General features: G+C 39.9%; 1 protein-coding gene across 2 annotated transcripts in view; it reads right to left on the bottom strand.

The window, feature by feature from the left end:
* Window positions 1-22,177, bottom strand: part of exoc4 (exocyst complex component 4) — a 110,210-nt gene that overhangs the window by 66,174 nt on the left and 21,859 nt on the right. For both annotated transcript variants that reach the window (XM_056367680.1, XM_056367681.1), the window contains exons 9-11: window positions 16,037-16,182; window positions 15,798-15,886; window positions 1,789-1,885 (exon numbers count right to left, since the gene is read on the bottom strand). In XM_056367680.1, the coding sequence (XP_056223655.1) occupies window positions 1,789-1,885; window positions 15,798-15,886; window positions 16,037-16,182 (332 nt within the window). The remainder of the gene's footprint in view (window positions 1-1,788; window positions 1,886-15,797; window positions 15,887-16,036; window positions 16,183-22,177) is intronic.

Below are 22,177 nucleotides of genomic sequence, written 5' to 3'. Positions count from 1 at the left end.
CATACAGCTGATAATTATACATGACCGCAGGAGTCCATAGACTTTATGTAGCAATATTAAGCTACATAAATCAAACAGCTGCCACTTTAACAGAAGGATAAAAACAGGATAAAGCAGCAGAAAAGGCGGAGATGTATAAACAACATAAACTCCACAGCGGCTGCAGCCGACAAACACAGACAAAATGCTACGTTGCTAGGCAACACAATAGTTGTTGATGTTCTCCTCTGTACAGTGAGTTACAGCAATCCGTCATTCGTTGCACTCGCCTGTCTGAATGTCACTCTGTGAGTCTTGTGCAACACAAAGTCCTCTACAATCTGCTCCATATCCAACTTCTCTGCTAGTTAATTCTCAACGCAAAATATAACCAGTCTGGTCTCACTGTTCTCCCCCAAGTTTTCAAACACCGAGCTCTATCACCGCTGCAGTCACAATATGGATTATCCAAAAGAAGGATCCACCATCATTATTTTAGCAATTATCGTTTAGCCACACCCAGCATGTGCCTGTGACTTTTGTTTCTACTCTGTAATAATTTCAACTGTAAATGTAGCAAATTAAGTAAAATACTTGAATTAAAAAATACTTAAAAGTAAAATTACTGATTTTTTAAAATGCACCAAAAAGTAAAAAGTAGATAAAAAAGACTCTTTGTTACACTAACGAGAGTAAATGTAACTCGTTACTCACACTTCTGCCATTAACTCACCAACTTTATGCAAATTCAAGGGATGAACAAAGTGCTTGCTAAAGAGAAACTTTTATTCTGCTCCTATGCATTAAAAATATGCATCATCATGTTAAAGCTGTAGAAATGTATGCCAAGCACCATAGTGTGGAAATAGGAAGCATCTCTGTTTAATGGATCCTAGAAGGTAATGTATCACTGCACGGAGGCCAATTCAATTAAATTGCTTCACTATTAGATTTACACTACTCTACTGGGACCACAGCACTGTATAGAAAACTAGCACACATACAGAACATTACCACAAAGACAACCCTTCAGAATACTCAAATTTAATGGGAAATAAAAGCAAGGGTGGTAGTCGAACCCAATTCCTGGAGGCTATCAACAAAACATTTTGAACTGAGGGTACAGTATATTACATCATGTTTGATTTATGATAACCCTCCAAACATTAAAAAGGTTGAAATCAATAGACAGTCACTAAGAGGCTCTGTAATATAATTAGTTTACATTTTACTGGTATTGACTCATGTCCCCTGACTTCACATGTCTTGTGGCCAGGCCAATGAGTATGACACAAGAGGCCATTTAACACATAGCTCTTGGAATCGTCCAAATTATTCCAAAAACAGGAGTTTTTTTATTAACTTTATTTTAACGTGATCAGATAAAGTCAATATATTGTTGGAAATTAGAATTGTTTTTTGCTTTTGTCCACTGCAGGAAAGTGCTTTAGTATATCACGACATCTTTGGTAGTCATAGAGATTTGCCATGACTTATTCACTTGCATAACATAATTTGCAAAACTATATATATATATATATATATATATATATAAATATAAAAAAATAGAATATATCTTTTCTTGTGACTCCACTCTGTTCATAGTCATCACACTGATACTTCAGCAGTGACTCACACAGTAGGCAGTACCATACCAACAACTGAGAACATCAGAAAGCAGACGAGTGACTGTATACGTCCTGCCGCTTTGTGTTGCTGATCACATTTCTGCTGAACCACAAACACATCCTGAGACCACGTTCAAATCTGTTTTTGTCTGGATGTTAAGTGTATCACTCAGTGCTGTACCTGAGAAGAGGCTGGAAGATCACAGTGATGTTCCTCGCTCCTTGTTTACACACAAACTTCATTTCTCCTCCTTCAATCAAGTTGTCATCAGCGCCACCTAGAACACAGGAAGCAGGACATGACTGAATCAAACATGTGAAAACGGACATTAATACATAGTAGTGTTGTTTGGGGGGTTTACTTTAACTGCACAGTATGATAAATGGATATGTGTGGATCATGACATTAAGAAGATTGAGGGGATTCTGAAGATCTGCTCTCAACTGGCCCACCCAGACTCAAAACTTCAGCAATCATCACCACGCTGCGTCTTCAACAAAATTCCAACCAACCCCAAAGGTGCTCCTCTGCAGGTGACCCTAAACTCTTGATTTCCCTGGAAGGGGCATCTAAAAAATTATGTTTCCTCTATTAATTAAATTTTTTTTCAACTCTCATATTGTTCTGCGTCTACACATTCAGCTGTAATAAACACATCACTCAGTCAGCGTAGCTCTCCATCACAAATCTAAATGCATCCCACGTGCCCACACTCATCCATACCCTTGCGTCGCTGTGTGGGTAAACCCCACAGCTAACAGGGTTAATCAGAAAATCATTGCCATGTAACAAAAAAGGGGAGGGGTGCTGGGGCTCAGACAGGGGAAGAGGGGAGATCATAGGGGAAAGAAAGAACACCAAAGCTCATTACCTCTACTCATCCTGAAGTAATCAATATAATTGATGGAGGAGAAATTGCGGCTTGTTGTCGATACAGCAAACTGCAGAGCAACAGAATTGTCTTTGTGTGTGTGTGCGTGCATGTATAAAAGTTTTGAAAGAATACTACGCATGAATGCATGCACACACGTTTACAATTGGTTCATACAGTGTTCACAAGCAAATTGTGATTGGTTGATGAATAAGAATAGGAGAAGGGGAGCAGGATGGTGGTGGCATTCCTGTCTCTATGCAGTCGAGACAATGTTGTTCATTAGAATTTCTTGATTTAGGTTTATGGTTATGACAAGAAGTACAACAGTGCAATAAATAACTTTCTGTATTCAAAACCAAGAGAGTCTGATATATTAAGAATTCAACTCCATGTGTGGGAAAAGCTTTAAAAAAGAGTTTGATTCAAAGATTTTAGGACTTTGTAAGAATAACTGTGAAATTTTGAGCAGTTGAAATGTAGTATAGATGAATGAAGTGCAGAAAGTAAGTGGAAACACTGGACAGAAATCAAATAAGGTGGTGACCCAAGTTACTTTAATATGGTTTTGAAATGGGTAAGGATGTGTGTGTGGATCATAGTGTGGATGTGTGTGTTCTGAAATGGTGAGATTTCAGTTGGGCACAAAGCCTTGATCTGCAGTTTTCTTGTGTTTCATTTCCATGTTCTATACAGCCCTGCAAAGCTACTGTGATACAACACAAAGACAGCCCACAATAGTGCGAAAGCCTGCTCCGCATTACCTGTGCAGCCTGCCTAGCCTTGCATTCAAATGTATATCAACCCATTGTTCCCTGTGCTGGGCTCCAGAATACATTTCTAATGGAACAAGTTTCATTTGAAACGTAGGGGAGACAACACTCTCCGTATTTCATTAAAATGACAAGGGAAGCTTTCATTCCATCCAAAACTTTCAAATCGAGGGTTTCTGATTGTGATCTGTTGCCATGAAATTTGCCTGCACGGTAAACCCACATTCGTGTTGTTAAGTAGAGACAGAGATGGGGTCCAATTCACTCAGACTCTCTCTTTCTCTCTCTCTCTCCATCCATTCTTCCCTCCTTTGGTGCCAATTCAATTAAGACTCAATTACAGGCTCCTAAACAAAGCTGCCGCCAACACTCTCTCTCGCTCTTTCTCCCTCTCTACCTCATGTTCTCTATCTCTCCCTATCGCTCTCTCTCTCACCCTCTCTCTGTCATCATCAACATGGAAAGAGCTGGCTAAACTTTTGTTTCCTCATCATCAACTTGCAAACACTCAAGTTCCCATGAATAACATCAACATGTCACAGACTCTGGGGAAAGTTAGCATTACTCGTTTGCTCCAAGAGCCATGACTTACCAGCAACTACACAAAACACACAAAACACACACACACACACACACACTCAAACACACTCACACACACACACACACACACACAAATTGACTACCATGTATGTATTCCCAATGACAGTGACCAATTTAATTTCATGCTCTAAACATCTGCATCCGTGTCAAACAAAGGAGCCAGGAAGAGACCCCATTGATCCATGGGGTCTGGGACCAGCTGCCAACGGGTTATAGTACTGATGAATATTAATTAGTCCGGCATTAATATGCATGTGATTCTTCAGAGTTGTCTAGACGTGACAGGGTGGCTCCGGTTTCAGGTCAGGATGCCACCAAACTGCTGCCAGCCCTCTCTCACCACAATGCGTAAAAGTGTGACTTTGTTTGCGAGAGCTTGTGTGTTTGCATGTGTGTGCTTGAGGATCCGTTAGTGTTATTTGGATGAGTGTCTTACTGCATTTGTGTTCCTTGATGTGTGGTCTGATCCAGGATTACTGGGAGGGGTGTGTGGAGGTGTGGTGCTCAGTGGGACGGCAACTGAAGGCTGGGGAGGAAGAAGTTACACATTCTAATGTGGCCAAATCTGCCTGAAATCCCCCATGAGGACCATTGCTTCGTCTTCAACACACACACACACCTGAGCACACACGACACACAACTTCTATCCATAAAAACATCCACAGATTAAAGGAGGAGAAACAGACAGGTACAAATATATATGCACATACACACAAAGTTGTGACTTGCGTACTGACACAGAGAGCCTAAAACAAATAGATCAACCAAAACTACAAAAATACCATATGCTCACACTCACTCACACAGTGACACCCATCCAGCCCCCAGTGGTGCTTTAGCATGCGCTCCCAGCCCACATGCAATCAAGTCAAGCAGTGACTTAGTGAAATTGCATTAGCTACACTTTCTTGGGTTTGATGAGAAACAGGTTTGATCCTGTGATGAATTCCGGCCCTGCCCAGATTTAGGCAGGGAGAGAATGAACGTGCGATGCCTTCTTTAATACACTCCGACGTCTCCTGGGACCAGTGTGTTTCTGTACGCGTCCGTGATTGTGTGAGAGAGGACGAGATGAGGAAATCCAGACAGACGAGCAAAGGAAGGGTCATAATCCCTAATTTACAAGTGGTTTGAATCTGTCTTGTGTTCACAAGTGTAAATGTGTGTGCCAGTGTGGAAAAAAAAGTACAGGGGTATTCCAGATACCCATAAGACTTTCCAGATATACACAATCCCTGTTCGATTGTATGTCTTACCAGATATATAGAGAAAGGGACGATAGCTCAGTGATATGTAGATTCAATCTGCATAAATCTACAAAGCACCTTGAAACTTACTGGGTTTTTTGCTTTTTCTTGAACTTATTTCATATTATCCTCTGTAACACCTGTTAACTACTTTTTCAAAAAATGATCTTTGTTTGTGATTTGACACTATTGTAATTTGTGTGCAAAACACCAATAAATAAAGTTCTTAAAAAAAATCTTTGTTTTTTGCTCACTATTATCACCTCTCCATAAAATTGTACTGTGACAAGATTCTCATATTGAGATACTAGAATGAACTATTAATTCAGCCAAATTAAAGATTTTAAATGGATAAACAGGAAAACCCTGTGATTTTAAATATGTTAGAAAAGATTATGACACATTGATATCAAGATAACGTTATGATAGTTACCGAAATTCTAAATTTGGTTTTATAATTATTGTCCAGCACATACAGTATTAATGGTTGGTTAAACAAACGCATGGCAACACAGAAGGGCAAACTCTTCAGGCCCTGTCTCAGCTGTCTACTCCCACCTAAAGGAAAAGGCACACTCCTTTGAAGACAGCAATGTCAAAATCTTGGACAGGGAGGACAGATGGTTTGAAAGGGGAGTCAAGGAAGCCATCTATGTAAAAGTGGAGAGGCCATCGCTAAACAGGGGAGGGGGTCTGCGACACCATCTATCCCCCATCTACAATGTCGCCCTTTCATCGGTACCCAGGAGAGTCAACAACATAACCTCAGACGACTCTCAACGATCGTCATCCACCAGGGGCTCACCTGACCCTAACGACTGTCATTCACACGGGATAACAACAGGGTCACCTGACCCTAACGACGGTCGTCCACATGAGACCACAACAATGGTCAGGTGAAACCAGTACTTTCACAGGTACTTTGGTGGACCCACCCACAAGAGGTTAAATACCTGGGTCCTACTCCACTTTCTTGGTCAGACTAGTGCGGACTAGAGAGACCACTACATAAGAACTGATGAAGCCGCTTGGATAAGAGGCGAAACGTCTTCCACAGACAAATATAAGTCCAGTTGCCTTCGATTTAATTTGAGAAAGAGTATTAATGGTTTTTCAAATATGCAGTCCTGCAAACATAAATATCCTAAATGTGTATGAGATGTTTTTGTTCATGTCTCAGTAAAAAAGCCATGTACAGCTTGTGATCACAGTTGTAACCTCTCATTTATAGCCAGTGTGCCACGCTGGGTTTGTGTCCGCATGTTATCAGAGAGATCAACTCAAGAGGATCAAAGACATCTGTGGTCGCCCTGGCTAGATTCTGATTGGGACTGGCAGGAAAACGACAGGGTGATTGGTGTAAATGACTCACAATCACATCCCTCACACAGAAACACATGGTGTAGTATCACAAAGCTGAAAACAAATGGCTGTGCTGGGAAAGACAGCGCGGGCAGAATTTAACATCAAACGCACTCAAAGAAATTTGTTTGGACACTGTCTTACACCCGTAACTATTCAAGCTGAAATTTAACTGGTAAGATTCTACAACATCTGCACCTTTTCCAAAGCATGTGCAGCAATGGCTTGCCTACAAATGAGTAGAGTGAGGCGGCGCTCTTCCTTTGATTGAGGCACCTAATCTGTGCCATAAGCCAGCACTGCACATTTCAAGCTAAATTGTGCAAATAGAAAGCAACATATAGAATAATCCAATTTTCACCCTCAGTGGTCTCATTTGTCTGCTGTTGTAGCCGTTATGCTATGAAAATTAGTTTGTGAGTGATCAATTCAGGGAATATTCTCCAAATACATATCAGATATATTTGTGTGTGTGCATGTGTGCGTGTGTGTACACACACCTGCAAAGAGATCAGACTGGCAAACTCACAAAGTTGAAACCTGCTGATCTAATAAGATCGGTTTCTGTATCAATAATGTATGAATCTCAGGTCAATTCCGGGCATCCCATTCCACTCAGACTGTCTTCATGTCTGATTGGGTCTTAATGAGAGCCTTCTATTATTAAAATTAATTTGATGGGATGGTATCGGCTGCTCCACCAGCCAGGAGACCAAATCCACTCCTCAGTTGAGAATAAACGGCATAAATAAATGATAGTATAAATAAATTCAGGTGTAAATTGAGTTGGATTAATTATTAAAAGTGTCACTGTGGCATACAATGTGTCTCTATGGTCTTGAGTTTAATGAATGCACATCTGTCAGTTGTGGTATGACAACAATGCACTTCAGTAGCAGAGTGAATATTAATTGTGCAGAATGTGTCTTTTGAGACACGAAGGAGTGTCATCCTAAACATGGGACACTTTTAGGGGCTGGTGAGATTTATGAACAGCTGGAAATTTATGTTGTTTGTCTTTCAAACTTCAGCAATGTCAGTTTGGTTTCCATCTGCCAACTGTGGTGGCAGTGTTAGAACACTTGGTTTGTACAGGGTTTTCATTTTCATTATTAAAAAAAAAAAAAAAAAGCATTCACACAACCGTTTATACAATACAGTGAAAACTGTGTAGCTTTTTGGTTTTGATGCTAAAATGACAATGAGTTACTGTGACTCAGACACCATATTCATATTCATCTTATCTCACACAATAAATCCCCTGAGATTCAATTGAGATCTGCCACCAATTTTTGTAAGCAGGGAAGGTAAAACCATGTATATATTGATGGTAAAAAATGTTCAAAACCTGTAACTACAACCTGAACATGAGATCTGAGCGGAATAAGATATGAAATGAGATAAAACATTTATCTAACACACTGAAACACTGACTGTTTGATTCAATGTTTCATAATGGCAGATGAATCTATTGAACCCCCACAGTAAAAGACATGCCGGTCCGGTGAACTACAAACTCAACTGCCACTTGGTGTGAATGAGTTTGTCTGTCTATATGTATTACCCTTGTTTTAGGGTCATACCCATAATATGACAGCATAATTTCGGTGCTCTTAATACACACACGTGACAGACAAGTAGTCCTTACATCGTCAAACTTCAAGCACCACTTAGACCTGTAACCTCTTGAAGGTGTACCACTTAAATAATTGTTACATTTGAGGAAAACCAGCTCACTCCACTCATAGAGGCTATAAAAACACATTTTACAGCCGCAATCTCTTGAATCTGTCAACCATAACAAAGATTTACATATGAGTGATTGAGTGCGTGTGTGTGTGTGTGTGTGTGTGTGTGTGTGTGTGTGTGTGTAAAGACAGGGAGAACTAATCGTCCATAAGACCAGTGTCATCTCATCTTTGATTGAGCTCAGCAGGGAATCAGCCGGCACCCTCTTCTTTACAGGAAGAACCTGCTGCATGCTGGGAAAGCAAGAGGTGTGTGTTTATCTGTCAGGCTACCGGTGAAGCTGCCACAGTGCAGGTGCCAAGGTCTCTACAGACTCTAAGTCCCACATGCTCCTCTTCCACCCTTCCTTCCCTCCCTCCCTCCCTTTTCCATTTGTTCATCTCTCCATCTTCCCCAATCAGCAGGTCTGAGATTAAAAGTAAACACAGAGGTAACAGTCAAAGCCGCCAATAATGACAAGACCAATGCTGATTAAAATTAGCCCCAGACTGGAAAAATACATCAAGTTCTTCCTCTCTGATTAAATGTCTGCACTGTGTAAACTATTACAACCTTGTTCTATTCTCCTTCTATTGTCCTCTACATCCCCCCATTTCTTTTCTTTGTGCTTCCATTTTGTCACTGCTTTGAATGTCTGACTTATCTGTTTGTCCCCTTATCAAGGTGTGGCTCTAAATCTTGATTTCATGTGAAGATCTCATAGCTCTTAATTTTGGCCATGTTTAAAGTGGTAAGAAGAAGTTTGTGAACCTTATGAAATCAGCTGTTTTTTCTGCATTAGCTGGTCATAAAATGTTGAAGAGGAATTTTGGACCATTCTTCCTACAGAGGTGTTTCAGCTCAGACATATTCTTAGGATGTCTGGTGTGAGCCACTCTCAGGTCATTCCAGAGCATCTCTACTGGGGTACGGTGTGGACTCTGACAGGTGGACTTTCTTTGTCTGAAGTCTTTTTGTAGTAGATTTACTGTTTATAAATGTTTTCATGTTGGTATGCAGTGCTCTTTTTACTCCATACATAGAACTGCGTGTTCTTCCCAAACAGTTCAACCTTATTTTCAACTTTCCATATAACGTTTTCCCAGCTTCAGGCATGTATGTGACATTTTTATGAACAACATGCTCCATGCAACCATGCACACTGATTTGTGTGAGGTAGACTCAACAACAGAGATGTTAACCACCTCGTATGTTTCCCTTAAGACTTAAGCTGTTACTCTGAGGTTCTTTGTCATGTTACTGATCATTCTGCATCGTCTTTGGAGTCATCTTAGCTGGACGCCCATTTCTAGGGAGAGAAAGCCCCATAACTAAATAATTTCCATTCATAGACAGTTTGTCTGACTGTGGGACTGATGAATATCTAAACTCTCTGAGGTGACTTTGTAACTTTATGCAAATCAACAATTCTTAATCACAAGTCTTCTGAGATCTCTTTTTTGTGAGGCATGATCCACATCAGTAGATGTTTCTTAGCAATAGCAAACTCATAAAAATCACTCAATGTTTGAGTGATTCTTATAAGACAAAGCAGCTTTGACCTACACTTCAAATCTGATTTCATTGATTGGACCTTCAGGTTTTCTAATTCCTGACTCCAGTTAGCTTTTATCAATGCTATTAGCTGAGAGGTTCACATACTTACATACATACATACCAAAGTATGTATGCAGTAATTATTTAAAACAGACTATTGTAACTTGGAAGAAGATCTCACCATATTTTATGACAAATTTATACATAAATGCAGATCATTACAAAGGGTTCACTTAAATAAAATTGCAGCATGAATAAGACATGCATGCATTGTTTCATGTGGAAAGGCTTTGGTTAATGCCAGAGTAATTTTGGTTCACTCCTGGGCTTATACCAAAATTTATTCCAGCAGCTGTTGCTGGCTTGTGTTTGGATAATCATCTGTGATTCACGTTTTATCTGAAAGTGGAGAGCCAAAACAACTAAATGAACCGAAACAACAAGATATGCAATGTAGTAGTATCAGTTCTGTAAACATTCAGTAAAATGCTGTTTTAGCAGGTCCATAAACACATGACATAACAACAGTGAGTCAAATGATAGCAACTCCAATATCAGCCTTTAAATAAATGCCTGCGATGTCTTTCCCATTAGAATGCTTCTATCCATTAGTTTCCTACCCAGGGGTTGGGTGAGGTACACTAGAGTAAAAACATGTTATTATTATTATTATTATTATCATTATTACAAGCCACGGTGCATTTTCCACACTGACTCCATGCTCCACTTTAATTTCAGTGCCAGAGCTACTGTAATTCAATCAGTGGTCCCACAGCAGATTGGGGGGGGGGGGGGGGGGGGGGGGTTACGATACAAACATGATGAGTTGAAGATAACACATACAAAATAACTACTGAGAGCCAGGACATCTGCAGGAGTGTGTGTATGTATGCCTGTTTTCCACAATATGCAGAGCTGCTCCATATTTGTGTTCATGCTGAACACAAATACAGGCTTTTCACAGTAATAGCCTGTCAGGTACCAGAGGTACCCTGCATTTTATCTACAAACTCAGTTATGTCGTGCTGGAACAAAGCAATTCATGAAGGTCTGGCACTGCAACAAGAGCGGAAACATCATTTTCTCGTGACATTCCTGCGGTGTACAGAGCTCCAAGTATAGACTTGGTTACAACATGTCATTCAATTACAGCATGTTGTACATGTCATTAATGCCATAACTTTGCACGCATACTTTATGTAGCATACACACACACACACACAAATCCGAGCAGTATGAAAACTTCACATCACTCAGCTTTGTGGGTAACGTTCTTCTATGAATAATGACCAGAAGAACATAGGTTATTCTCATTTTTAAATTGCATATCATGTGCTGTAAAAAAGAAAATGATTTCCTGAGTACTTAAAGTTTCTAAATCACTTCCAATCCAATTCCATGATCAGGTAAATTTATATTTGCCCATACAAATGAACCAAGCACCCTGAAAAAACATGGTGCTAGTACACATTTCATGTTGTCTTTCTTGACTAAATATGAAGTATTCTATACAATTCTGGATCATTTGACTGACATTTACTTAAGGTGGTTTAATATGAACATACAGCACATGGCCTATCATTTGTTGACTGAGATGTCTATGTTGAGACGCTTAAGCACCAAAAATGGAAGTTGGGCATGAAACAGCAAATCATAACTGAGAAATCAGTGTAGGAAAAAAATAAACTGACTGGGGCATAAATCGCACCTAAGCAGATGTCTGACATTCCAGCATCATAATCCTATAATAATTATTGACTTTTTTACTGACAAAGTTCAATTCCATCTAAGGTTTCTAGCTATGAATATGATAAATCATAATTGCAAGGTCAGTGGAAGTCAAGTATTGATCAACAAGATGAGTGAACAACCATTATCCTTGAACAACAAAATAAGTGAATGAATAATAACTGGAAAGGCTAGTCAGTGATTTTACAGTAAAAATGGATTTAGCGGCCTGGAGTGTGACCGAAGAGTGAGGAACTGATCTGAAAGTGGTTGTTTGGCTGAGAATAAGGTTAATCATGGAAATCATGGGTTAGTTTACCTGAGGAGCTATCTAAATGAAAAAGGTGGGCTATTAGATTCTGTTGTATTTTGGGGGGCAGTAATTGAGGGTGATGTGGAAGCTTCCTCTAATCACCCCATCATCCCTCTGTAATGTCCAAGCACTTCTTCAAACTGACTTTCCCGAAAACATAATACATTCCTCCGCCAGCAATCGCAATCCTAGTTTGCCAAAAGTGTGCAACGCCACACATCACTTGGCAGGAACATGCTGTTTCTGCTACTTCACCTTACAAACACATACACTGAGAACACATGGCCGTTAACATCTGCCAGCCCCACCCTTGATATCTTACCTACTATTACCTCCACCCCCACGTCTCCCGCTAGACATTTTTCCATTTGCACCTCTTCTCCCTCGCCTCCCTACCTCCCTATTGGGGTGTACAAATCAGCTTGACAAGGAACACCACTTCTGGTTGCCCCCAGCAGTCACTCTCTTCCTCCTGCTTCCTTTCCCTGTTCCTCACTCTCTCATGGGAACATGATGCTATTATACATAAACAAGAAGCCCCTAAAACAACATAGGCTTTTTTCTTCACCTCAGACTGAGCATTAGCTGTTAAGGGGTGGGCAGAGAGGAGCAGTTTGTAATTAGATTGCTTGCATAGAGGACTCAGCCAGACTGTTCTTTTTGTTTGCCGGACACCCTGTGAAGAAGTCTATTTGAATATCAAAAGGAAAACATGGAACGTGTGAAATAGATTTGGAAACGAGTTGATAATGAATACATTTTAGGAGTGGTGGGAGGTCAGAGGTTGGAGAAATGGGAGTATATGTATGTGCCTGCAGGGAAAGGGGGAAGTTTGAAATGTGTATGTTTGCTTACGTGAATGTCGGGGTAAGCGTGTGGTGATAGGCAGGCTTTGTGTACGGCTGTCGAGGAGGGGGGATGTCAATTCAAACATGCCCTGGGGCAAGGCAATATCGCATGAAACGCAATGAACAGCCACGACACAAAGAGAAATAAAATTTTTTTTTTAAAAAAAGGAAAAAAAGAAAATGCTGTTAATGCATTACTGGCTTGGTGCGGTGCGAGACTGCAGTAGTTATTGAGATATATTCACACTTCACCTCCCAGATGACCACTGGGGCACTCGGAGTCATCTGCTGCCTACACACACGACAGACAGGCAATAAAAAAGCAGAGGGTGAGGATGTAAAAGTCTAGTGGTGGGGGGACATGCAGCGGAATAGAGGGGCATGGTTACACATCTATTGCTGGAAAAAATGTTGTTTTCATCATTTATTCATAGGGAATGTGATTGAATCTGGATTAGGTTCTGTGTGTTTCTAAAGTAGTGGTTTGCCGAAGATACAAACACACCCACAAACAGTACGTACACATTTAGATGCACAGCTGAGGATCTGCTGTATATATGAACACAATATACTGTACACATTCTAGCTGGCAGTCTCACTAAATGCATTCAAAACGCATATTCCAGATGTGGCTACATATGGAGCTGTAATAAAGTCTTTAGATGAAGTATTGGATTAATTGAAGCATACGAGACATGCTTCAGTGGAGAAGGCAAGCAATTAAGTCCCCCTGCGTGTTTGCATGTGTATATGAGGCATGTGAATATGCGCCAATGCAGCGGTGCGCATGTGTGTAATGATATATGGCGGGTTCTTACAACACTCAGGAGACATAAATTACAGATATTTACAGATATTACAGATTAATTTCATACTCATTAGAGATATGTGAGCGTGGATAGGCTACAAAATCATTACACATTCTATACAAATACTGGTGCTCTGATATTTAGTTACAGACGATCTGGGAACTCGATTTCACACATACGTGCAATACTGAGACCTCTCAGAGCTTAAAAAGTATTTTATGTGACACAGCTGGCATCTCCCAAAAAAAGTGAAAAATGCAGCAAGAATAGTAGCAGCTTCGGCACAAACTACAGAATTATTTGTGGTTGCGACTTTGTACTTTATTTAGTGCATGACCATTCTTATGCATTTGTAAACTGAGCATAGCTGGATTTAAAACGAACAATCAAAACTCTTATTTCCAAGACTGTGTTGGTGAGCATTTGAGTTAATAACTATATTGACTCGAAGCAGACCGTTGAGAAAAAAGAGTTTAGGAAACTCCAAGTAGAGAGACTAAGAGACACACATGACTAAGCTTTAAGTGTTGAGTAATCCTGGAGCCAGAAGAACTCATCAACTCAATCTCTTATTTCTAACTCTTTTCCTCTCCCTCCCTCCCTACAGTAAGTTTAATTTGAAGAGAGAGAAAAAGTCCCTTTCCACACCGTCCGTCTCAATACAGATTTTTCTAATTTCTTCCTTCAGAAATCTCTTAATGGCTTCTTTGCTGGACCCTGATGAAAACAATGACTTTTAACCTTCCTCTCCCTCCCTCCTTCCCTCCATCCATCTTTCCCCTCCCTCCATCACAGTCGACTTATTTCACTTTCTAAATGATTTCTTACTCCTTCAATCTCTTTGCAGCCATTCAGGCCCCGGCCTAGGCTTGTGGCCGGTGCTTCACATTGTGACAGGTGAAATGAAAGCCCAGAGAAATCTCATCTTCTTATAAACGCTCCGAGGCATTCAGCCAGTCAAAAAAAATATTTTTTCCCCCTTCTTTCTGAGGCGCCGACAGAAGGAAGAAGAAAAAAAGTGAGCTGTTATTTGGAGACCATTTTCCTTTATCCACAGTTAATCAATGCTGTTCTTTTTGTGGTGATGGTGGGGGGGGCGAGGCTGTATATTTTGCATACATTTACAGACTACCTACTGTATGAGTAGCATTTCTTGTCGAATAACAAACTACAGCCTGCATTGAAATATCTTCTGGAATTTTTATTCAAGAAGCCATTCTTTGGTTGTTAAAAACCTACAGAAGCCTAATTAATACTGCGTTATTTCAATATTTTACTCTCAATGGTCATAACTACTTGCGCAATTATTGTCCAAGGATCATTTTTGCTTTTCTACAAATCAAAAGCAATTCACAGTTATTGTCTCGCTCCATCTCTCTCCACCTTTTCTATTTTATCCAAACAATGCCAACATGGAGCTTGGTGTTAGAAAAAGGAATGGTACCAGACAAACAGCGCTGGCAGTGCTGATTAAAACCTTAAGGTCATATGCAGAGAAACAGAGAGCCAGAGAGAGACAGAAGAAGTAGGAGCAGTAGAACAGCAGAGGCTCTCCAAGGTCTGGCTGTGCAGCTCACTCACTGTGCTATTTTGTGTGTGCGCGTGTGGATGTGTGAGTGAGAGGTTTTCAAGGCCTCTCCCTGTTGGTGGATTCTGCAAAGTCACCCTGCTCTCTGCCTCTCGTCAATCTCTCTCTATCACTGTTTCCCTCTCCACATTCCTGTTATCTGCCTTTGTTTTGCGAAGGGTAGCTTCTCGATCTGCAACATGCCCTTCTTATCTCCGAAGCACCTTTTGTTGCTTCTCTCTCATGCTCTCCATTCCAGCTCTCCATCAACCAAACGTGACCAAATCACCCTCATCTCCTTCCACCTTGCCTGTATCATGTTCCCACTCAAGGCAATATATACACCTGTTTGCCATCTCTTCATAATCTCTGTGCCCATGTATCTATCTGCACGTACACATTATTTTTGTCTGTTCAATAAGGTTGTAGGTCCCTGTGCTTTCTACTGAGGTCTTCTTTTCTTAGTAATTCCATACACCTCTAACCTTCTCCCTTTTTTCATCCCTCCACCCAGCCCTAACCTTTGCTCTGGGTCTGTGCTGCTCTTTTCTCTCCTGCTTTATCCTACACACTGCAAACCTTGTCCAATTTATTCTTCTATCTCTGTCACATTTTCCCCTTTTCCAACATTTCTGTCAATACTTTTCACACCTTCGGCCCTGTCATCTCTTTTTTCCCCTCCCTTCATCTCTCTCTGAACACCCTCCTCCATTCCAGCTGTTCAGGACTCTTCTTTACGCCCCAATTCTCTCCATCCTCAGTTCATCCCTCCGTCCCCCTCCTCACCTTGTAATTCTCCACTCTTGCTGTAGAGTTCTCGCCTCTGCTCTCTCAGGTAAGCACTCATGCTGATGGCATGGGAAGATGATTCAAACCTACGAAACACACGAAAGGTTCAACAAGTTGTCACACAACACAACAATAAAATACAAAATGTAACATGATGTGTAACAACAAAAAGAAACAAAGAACAATGGCCTTGAGTATGAGATGTTAAATAGAATAAGATAAGGTGTGATCCTTACTTAAAGAGCGACTGCTTGGCACGCTGTGGTTTTTTCTTCGCAAAAAAGGCAGCAAACTCACTGCCGGTGCTGGCATAGGAGAGTTGAGCCGATGGCTCGGTGGCACTCCGGCTGTTCTTCACATCAAGATACTCCATCAGCAGAACCTAAACAACACACAGAGCACTGTGTCAAACGCTAAAGAGCATAAGAATCATGGTATAAAAAGTATCGTGGTAATATCTTGATGGGGAACTGGCCTTTAACAAGGTGAAGAAGGTTCAAGTTTTTGTCTTTTCAATCATATGCTAAGTGCTTAGAATGTGACAATGATTTTCTGGGCATTTGTTTTCTGGCAACAATTTGAAGGGACAAGAAAATAAATTACTTTCTTTCAACGACAAGTAAAATGTATATAGCACTTCCACATTGGTGAAACAGTGCTAATAACTCACTTAACAGTGAGTGAAAAGACATCAGGGTCGATAAAACATAGAGATAAATTGAAACCAAGATCACTTTATGGAATATCACATAATAGGTCCTCTAACATATACGTGATATTTTCAAAACTGGGCATCAATCTCAGCTGTCAAAAACAGTATACAGTTACTCACGCAATCCAGTTTATTATTATTCCCAAATTTATCACATCCATATGCTTCTTCCTGATATTACACCTCAGATACTGTAACATGGAGTACTCAAGCTTATTGATAACTTCAAAGTTCCCATTCACAATTCTATCCCGTCAGATTGGCCTGTCCACTCTGTTCATTTGTAGGATTATTCTTGGGTACCTTTTTTATTCACAAGGCCTTTGTATAGCATGTGGTGAAAATATTTCCATACATTTACCATCAGGTTTTGCTCTATTTCTGTAGAGCTCACTGCAATATGAAGCTGAAACCAAAAATGATTGTAGTGTGGTACTGCAAAAACTTTCCTATTAGCCATCTGGTTTGATACTGCTCTCTATTCAGTGTCACTTTGATTGTTCTTGTATTTCCCTTCTGCATTGTTTTCATGTTCTCCCCTTTCTGGTGCCAGCTGTCGTCATACAAACATTCATTCTCAACATTACCTCTCCAAGAATATTTTGCTGAATTATACTTTTAATGTAAAACCGCAATTACAAATGCCTCCTTCAGCATAGATACATATCTAGAATATCAGTTTGAGACATCCTTAGCAGTGGGAGTTGTATTTATCATGGCTTGTAGTATTACGGTGTATTGCAATTTATCACAACATTTTATCTACAAAGCCAATCCAGGAAAACAAAAGAAAATCCATACCCTGGAGACGGAAAAAGGCCACTGACATGACCGGCTCTTTTGATGACCACCGTTAAAATTCCTGTCCTCCATTTTCCTGATCCGTCCACATGATCCATGGTGAAATCCATCAACGTCTTATCATGCTTCATAAAAATCTTATCAACTTCTAACAATAGCAGACGACAAGCACAGTGAAACTCTGGCCAGATAGAGAAAGTTAACTTCCTCTACTCCATCATTATATCTGCACATTCCCTCTGTTGCTTTCACTGGCCCTCATTTTTCAAAATCTCTTAGTGCCTCATCTCTCATTTCTCACATTTCTATTTTCTCTCTCTTGCTCTGCCAACTCGGTTCATCGTTTCCTTTCTCTCTCGCCCTTCTTCATTCTTCTCTCTGTGTGAATACATATGTTCTAAAATAGCCTCCCATATCTAATAGGTTCATAATTTAGCAGGGCCATTTAGCCTGTGTGTGTCTAATTCTTAGGCGCAGTGTGGGTCAGCCCAGAATGGGACAGGAGTAATGGTAGAGCAGATGGAGATCCATCCCGATCATAATGATGTAATTAACGCTGTGGAGAGCACCCCCCGTCATGCATGGGAAAGCCTTCACGTGCTTGCGCTGGTACTAATTCGAGAGCACACACATGCACGTATTTGCAAATGCATAGCCATGAAAAACTGATGCAAAAGCAGATAAGTTGTGGAAAATCTTTGGTTTCAACAACAGCATGTTCATAAGTACATTCAGAGGTTTCAATGGAATATTACAAAAGGGAGGTTGATATTTTTTTGTTGAAAATAACTAGAAAAGTATAGGTAGTGCTCCCTGGTAGTGTTTCCTCCATCCCTATTGTTTTATGTACGATTGAATCTTTTTCTGATATAAACTAGTGTAAAAAATCAGAAGCTGTATTGAAATCAAAAGGGTGCTCGCAGTCAACAATCATCCCATTCCAGTTTAAGTGGATTCCAGTTGAAATTAAATATGCTGTGTGCAGGCTCAGAATTAGAAAATATCATTTCTATTAGTATGGTCCCACTATTACAAAACATAATGGCAAATATGGATAAATGGAAATTGATAAACCTCACTTTATGGAGGAAAATTAATACTGTTAAGATGGTTGTTGCTCTACAATTTAATTACATCTCTATGATGATACCAATAACCATATTTGAGGCAATCTTTAAACAATATAACTGTCTGATTAAGGCGCATCTCTGGAACGGGAAAAAGCTAAGAATCAGCCTGAAAAAACAGTTCGCCTCGAGAGCTAATGGAGGACTGGCTCTCTCAAATCACTATTACTGCAGCAAGAACAAGGCACAGATCCTATTACTGTCACCTGTGTATGACCAGCAGCATTTGAAATGAATAAACTTGGAAGACATTGGGCAAATTATGATTCTAACCCTGGGTGGGTAAAGGTGGAAACACACAGTTCCATCTAACAATATAGAACTATTATCACAGAGGAATACAGCAAAACAGAGAGCGGAAAAAACACAATTTTACAAATCTCCCAATGGGCACGGGCAAGAGAACACAAAATCTTGGGGATATTGCAACAGTATCTCTGTTTATATTGCAATATAAACAGAGATACTCTTGCATATGGAACAGCTTTTCAATCTGTATAGGGAAAAGATCCTTTCAATGGGATACAGCTTCAGCTAAGGAGCAGTGTCAGCAGTGTCTTTGGGTAGTATTTTATAAAAGATTAAAATAAAATAAAAATTCTCACATTAGCATTTGCAAAAGCCTGAGATTAATATGGCAAATGGATCTTGATAGGGAGATTAGGGAAGATTTATTGATGGATTGGATGTGATCTGAAATGTATGGTGGGCTACAGGGAATGCAAGAAGTAATCTCCTCAATTATAAAATTGTACAGCGATATTATTTTACACCCCTGAAACTGTTTAAAATAGGCTTAACCCAAGATAATAAATGCTGCAAATGAAACAGGGACATGGGCACATTCTTACATGTTCTGTGGGAGTGTTCCTTGGTATAGCCTTTTTAGAAAGAGGCAAGAAAAAAAACTTCAGAAGTTGCTCAAACAACCTCTACCACAATCTCCACAGCATTTTCTTTAGGGGATAAATTGTTCGTGCCACCAGAACATTTGGGCAAGCGGTAACAGGCTTTGTTGTAGAATCCAGGCTTATTTTACCTAACTGGGTGAGACCAGAGTGTATGTAGTGGATTAAATTTATGATGAAGACTACTTCTGCCAAATCTGGCATACATTAAATCTTGGACATATCTCTCTCTCTCTCTCTCTCTGTCTCTCTCTCTCTCTACATATATATCTTAGAGAGTTTTGTTTTAATTTTTGTGACTGCCTCTTTTTGTTTAAACAGTTGTCTATTATTCTTTTAATTTTTATTAACTAAGTCATATTTCAACTATATGTATTTCTGTATAACCTTAAAATGTAAAAACAAAAATAACAAGAAAATAACTTCAAGAGTGAACTTTTGTGAAAAATGGTTCTCATGTTTAGTTAAATGAGTGTGGGGTCATAGCACTTGGTCACAAATCTTCATATAAATATCCAAGTTAAACACGCACACACAATCTCCCACCACACACGTAATTGCTCTCTAACACACTTCACACATCGCAGGCAGTGCTGGAGGCCATATCACACACGCCCTCTCCAACCAGCAACACCAAGGCTTCCACTTGCCACTAGCCTCATGCTGCAGCTAATCCTATCAGTGTATTAATTACTAATGATGAGCTGGTGGAGCGAAACCCCCACTTGCTTGCAAGCTAACGCCCAAGTAGACTTAATGAAATGCCAGCACTGGGCTGATGAAGGGGCTCCGACCCTACTTAAATTGCATTAGCCCAGAGACAGAGTGAACTTTGGAGGCAATTAACTGGACTGCTAGGACAGAAAGAAAGATGGAGGGATTGGAGGCAGAAAGTAACACAGTAGAAGAGAAGGAAAGAAGGAGAGATAAAGATGGGAAAAAGTGTTGGAGAATAGAAAGAGCAAAGGATTATAGGTGGAGAATGAAGACTGAACAGAATGCTAAAGAGAAAATGGGTATTGAAAGAGAGAAGGTAGGGAAAAGTGAGGGCAGAAAACACAAGAGACCAAGTTAAATAACCAGTTGTTGCTGATTTAACACCTTTAAGTGAAGCTAAAAAAAAATGGTTGGTTTCCACACCTCTACTTAGGGGACCTCCTACTAATTCTGGCGAGGGCACAAGCCATTAGCAGACAAGACTTATATATACTTCCAATCAGCAGCGACCCACATTACAGAGCTAATAACTCACAAAACTAAAGTTTTTGTTAATGTCACCTCAAATTTCCCCAATTACTCCTTCATCCATGCTAATTTAATAACAAGTGCTAAATTGGTTCAAACAAAGTTACTTTGTTGAAAAGGCAAACTACTGCAAGTTTGTGTTTTCTCTTGTTAAAAGCAGATAGGATGACACTGTTTAAATATATCTCAATCTCATTCTGCTGTGTGCAAACTAATTATCAACAATAACAGAACCATTTCAGAGGCTGAACACTCTATACTTGTTTGTTAAGAAGTTTGTCAAGAAAGTGTCTCAGTTTCTTTTTAGGACAAACAAAGCATGACAATTAGAAATGCATCATGACAGCAATTCAATCCACCTTAGTCTTGAAATATATTATCTCTAAGTTTTAATATGAGTACTGGAGTGAATCAATGTCTACATCTCCTGCTGTCAGCTACTCTATTTGAATAATGCCAAGGGGCTTAAAATTAGCAAACTACACATGATACAAGTAACAACCACACAAACTACACTCTGCAGCATGTGCTCCACACAAACAAGGCACAAGGCCTGTATTCTGTCTCCACCCAGTAAATCAAAGAAAAATAATACTCTGTAGTAATGTGCTGTAACTACACTTTGATTGACTCAACCTTGTACACACCCTGTTCCAAAATGAATTAATTTGATAAATGTAAAATAATCTGAGATATTAATTTGTTTGATACAAAATAATTTCTTCTCCTGAAAGATTGTGCTATTCAGCTAAACACTGCTCAAACAGTGGATCAGTCTTTGGCAACTTTCCACAACAACTAATGTGACCTAAAACTGCTGTAATGGTCTTCATACAACGGACAAGAGAATCTTGTCTTCTTCCCTCCTCCCTCTTACCGATCAGGTCAAGCAGGTTCAATCTTAAACTCAGTATTACAAGCAAGTTAAAAGGACTGAGCTCAGGGATGAAAAGCAGCAGCATCATGGCAGTTGCCAAAACAAAGAGCTGCCCCAGTGACAGCACCCAGAGCATCACAACGATGTAAAAATACACAGTTCCACAAGTGACAAATTCAGTGGTCTACAATATTAATTGTAAATCGATTCCGAATGGGAGGCAGTTCTAATTTAGTAAAATCCTGGAGCAGTCATAACATCTGATGTAACTGGCTCTGCTAGCCGTGGACGAGAAATGGGATTTCATGGAAATTAGGCAAATATAATGTTAACACACTCTCTCCCCTTCTCAACGCCTTTAAAATTGGCAACAGCCAGCACCAGATGGAAACAAACTCATGTCTTTTTGAAAATCTGGCATTTAAACATTAAAGCAACGTCTTAGCAATGTCGTCAGTGTAGATGAATCTTGATAAGTTAGCCAAAACAGCATCTCCATTCTAAATTAGTTCAGCTGACTTCCACTTAAGGGTTACAGAGGGTTGATGGAGAAACAGGAGAGGAACTGCCTGAATTCACTAAAAATCAATATTCATGGGTGAATCTGTGAAATAGTGGATGGAAAAGGGGGTGGTATGTAAAGATGTGAGACATGGCAAATGGCTCTTCACACCAAATAGTAAGACTAAGCTCAAGAGTTCATATAA

Source organism: Seriola aureovittata, chromosome 22 (assembly GCF_021018895.1).
Source record: "Seriola aureovittata isolate HTS-2021-v1 ecotype China chromosome 22, ASM2101889v1, whole genome shotgun sequence".
In the NCBI taxonomy this organism is placed as follows: Eukaryota; Metazoa; Chordata; class Actinopteri; order Carangiformes; family Carangidae; genus Seriola; species Seriola aureovittata.
The sequence above is the reverse complement of the archived record's forward strand: the minus strand, read 5'-3'. Positions and strand labels throughout refer to the sequence as shown.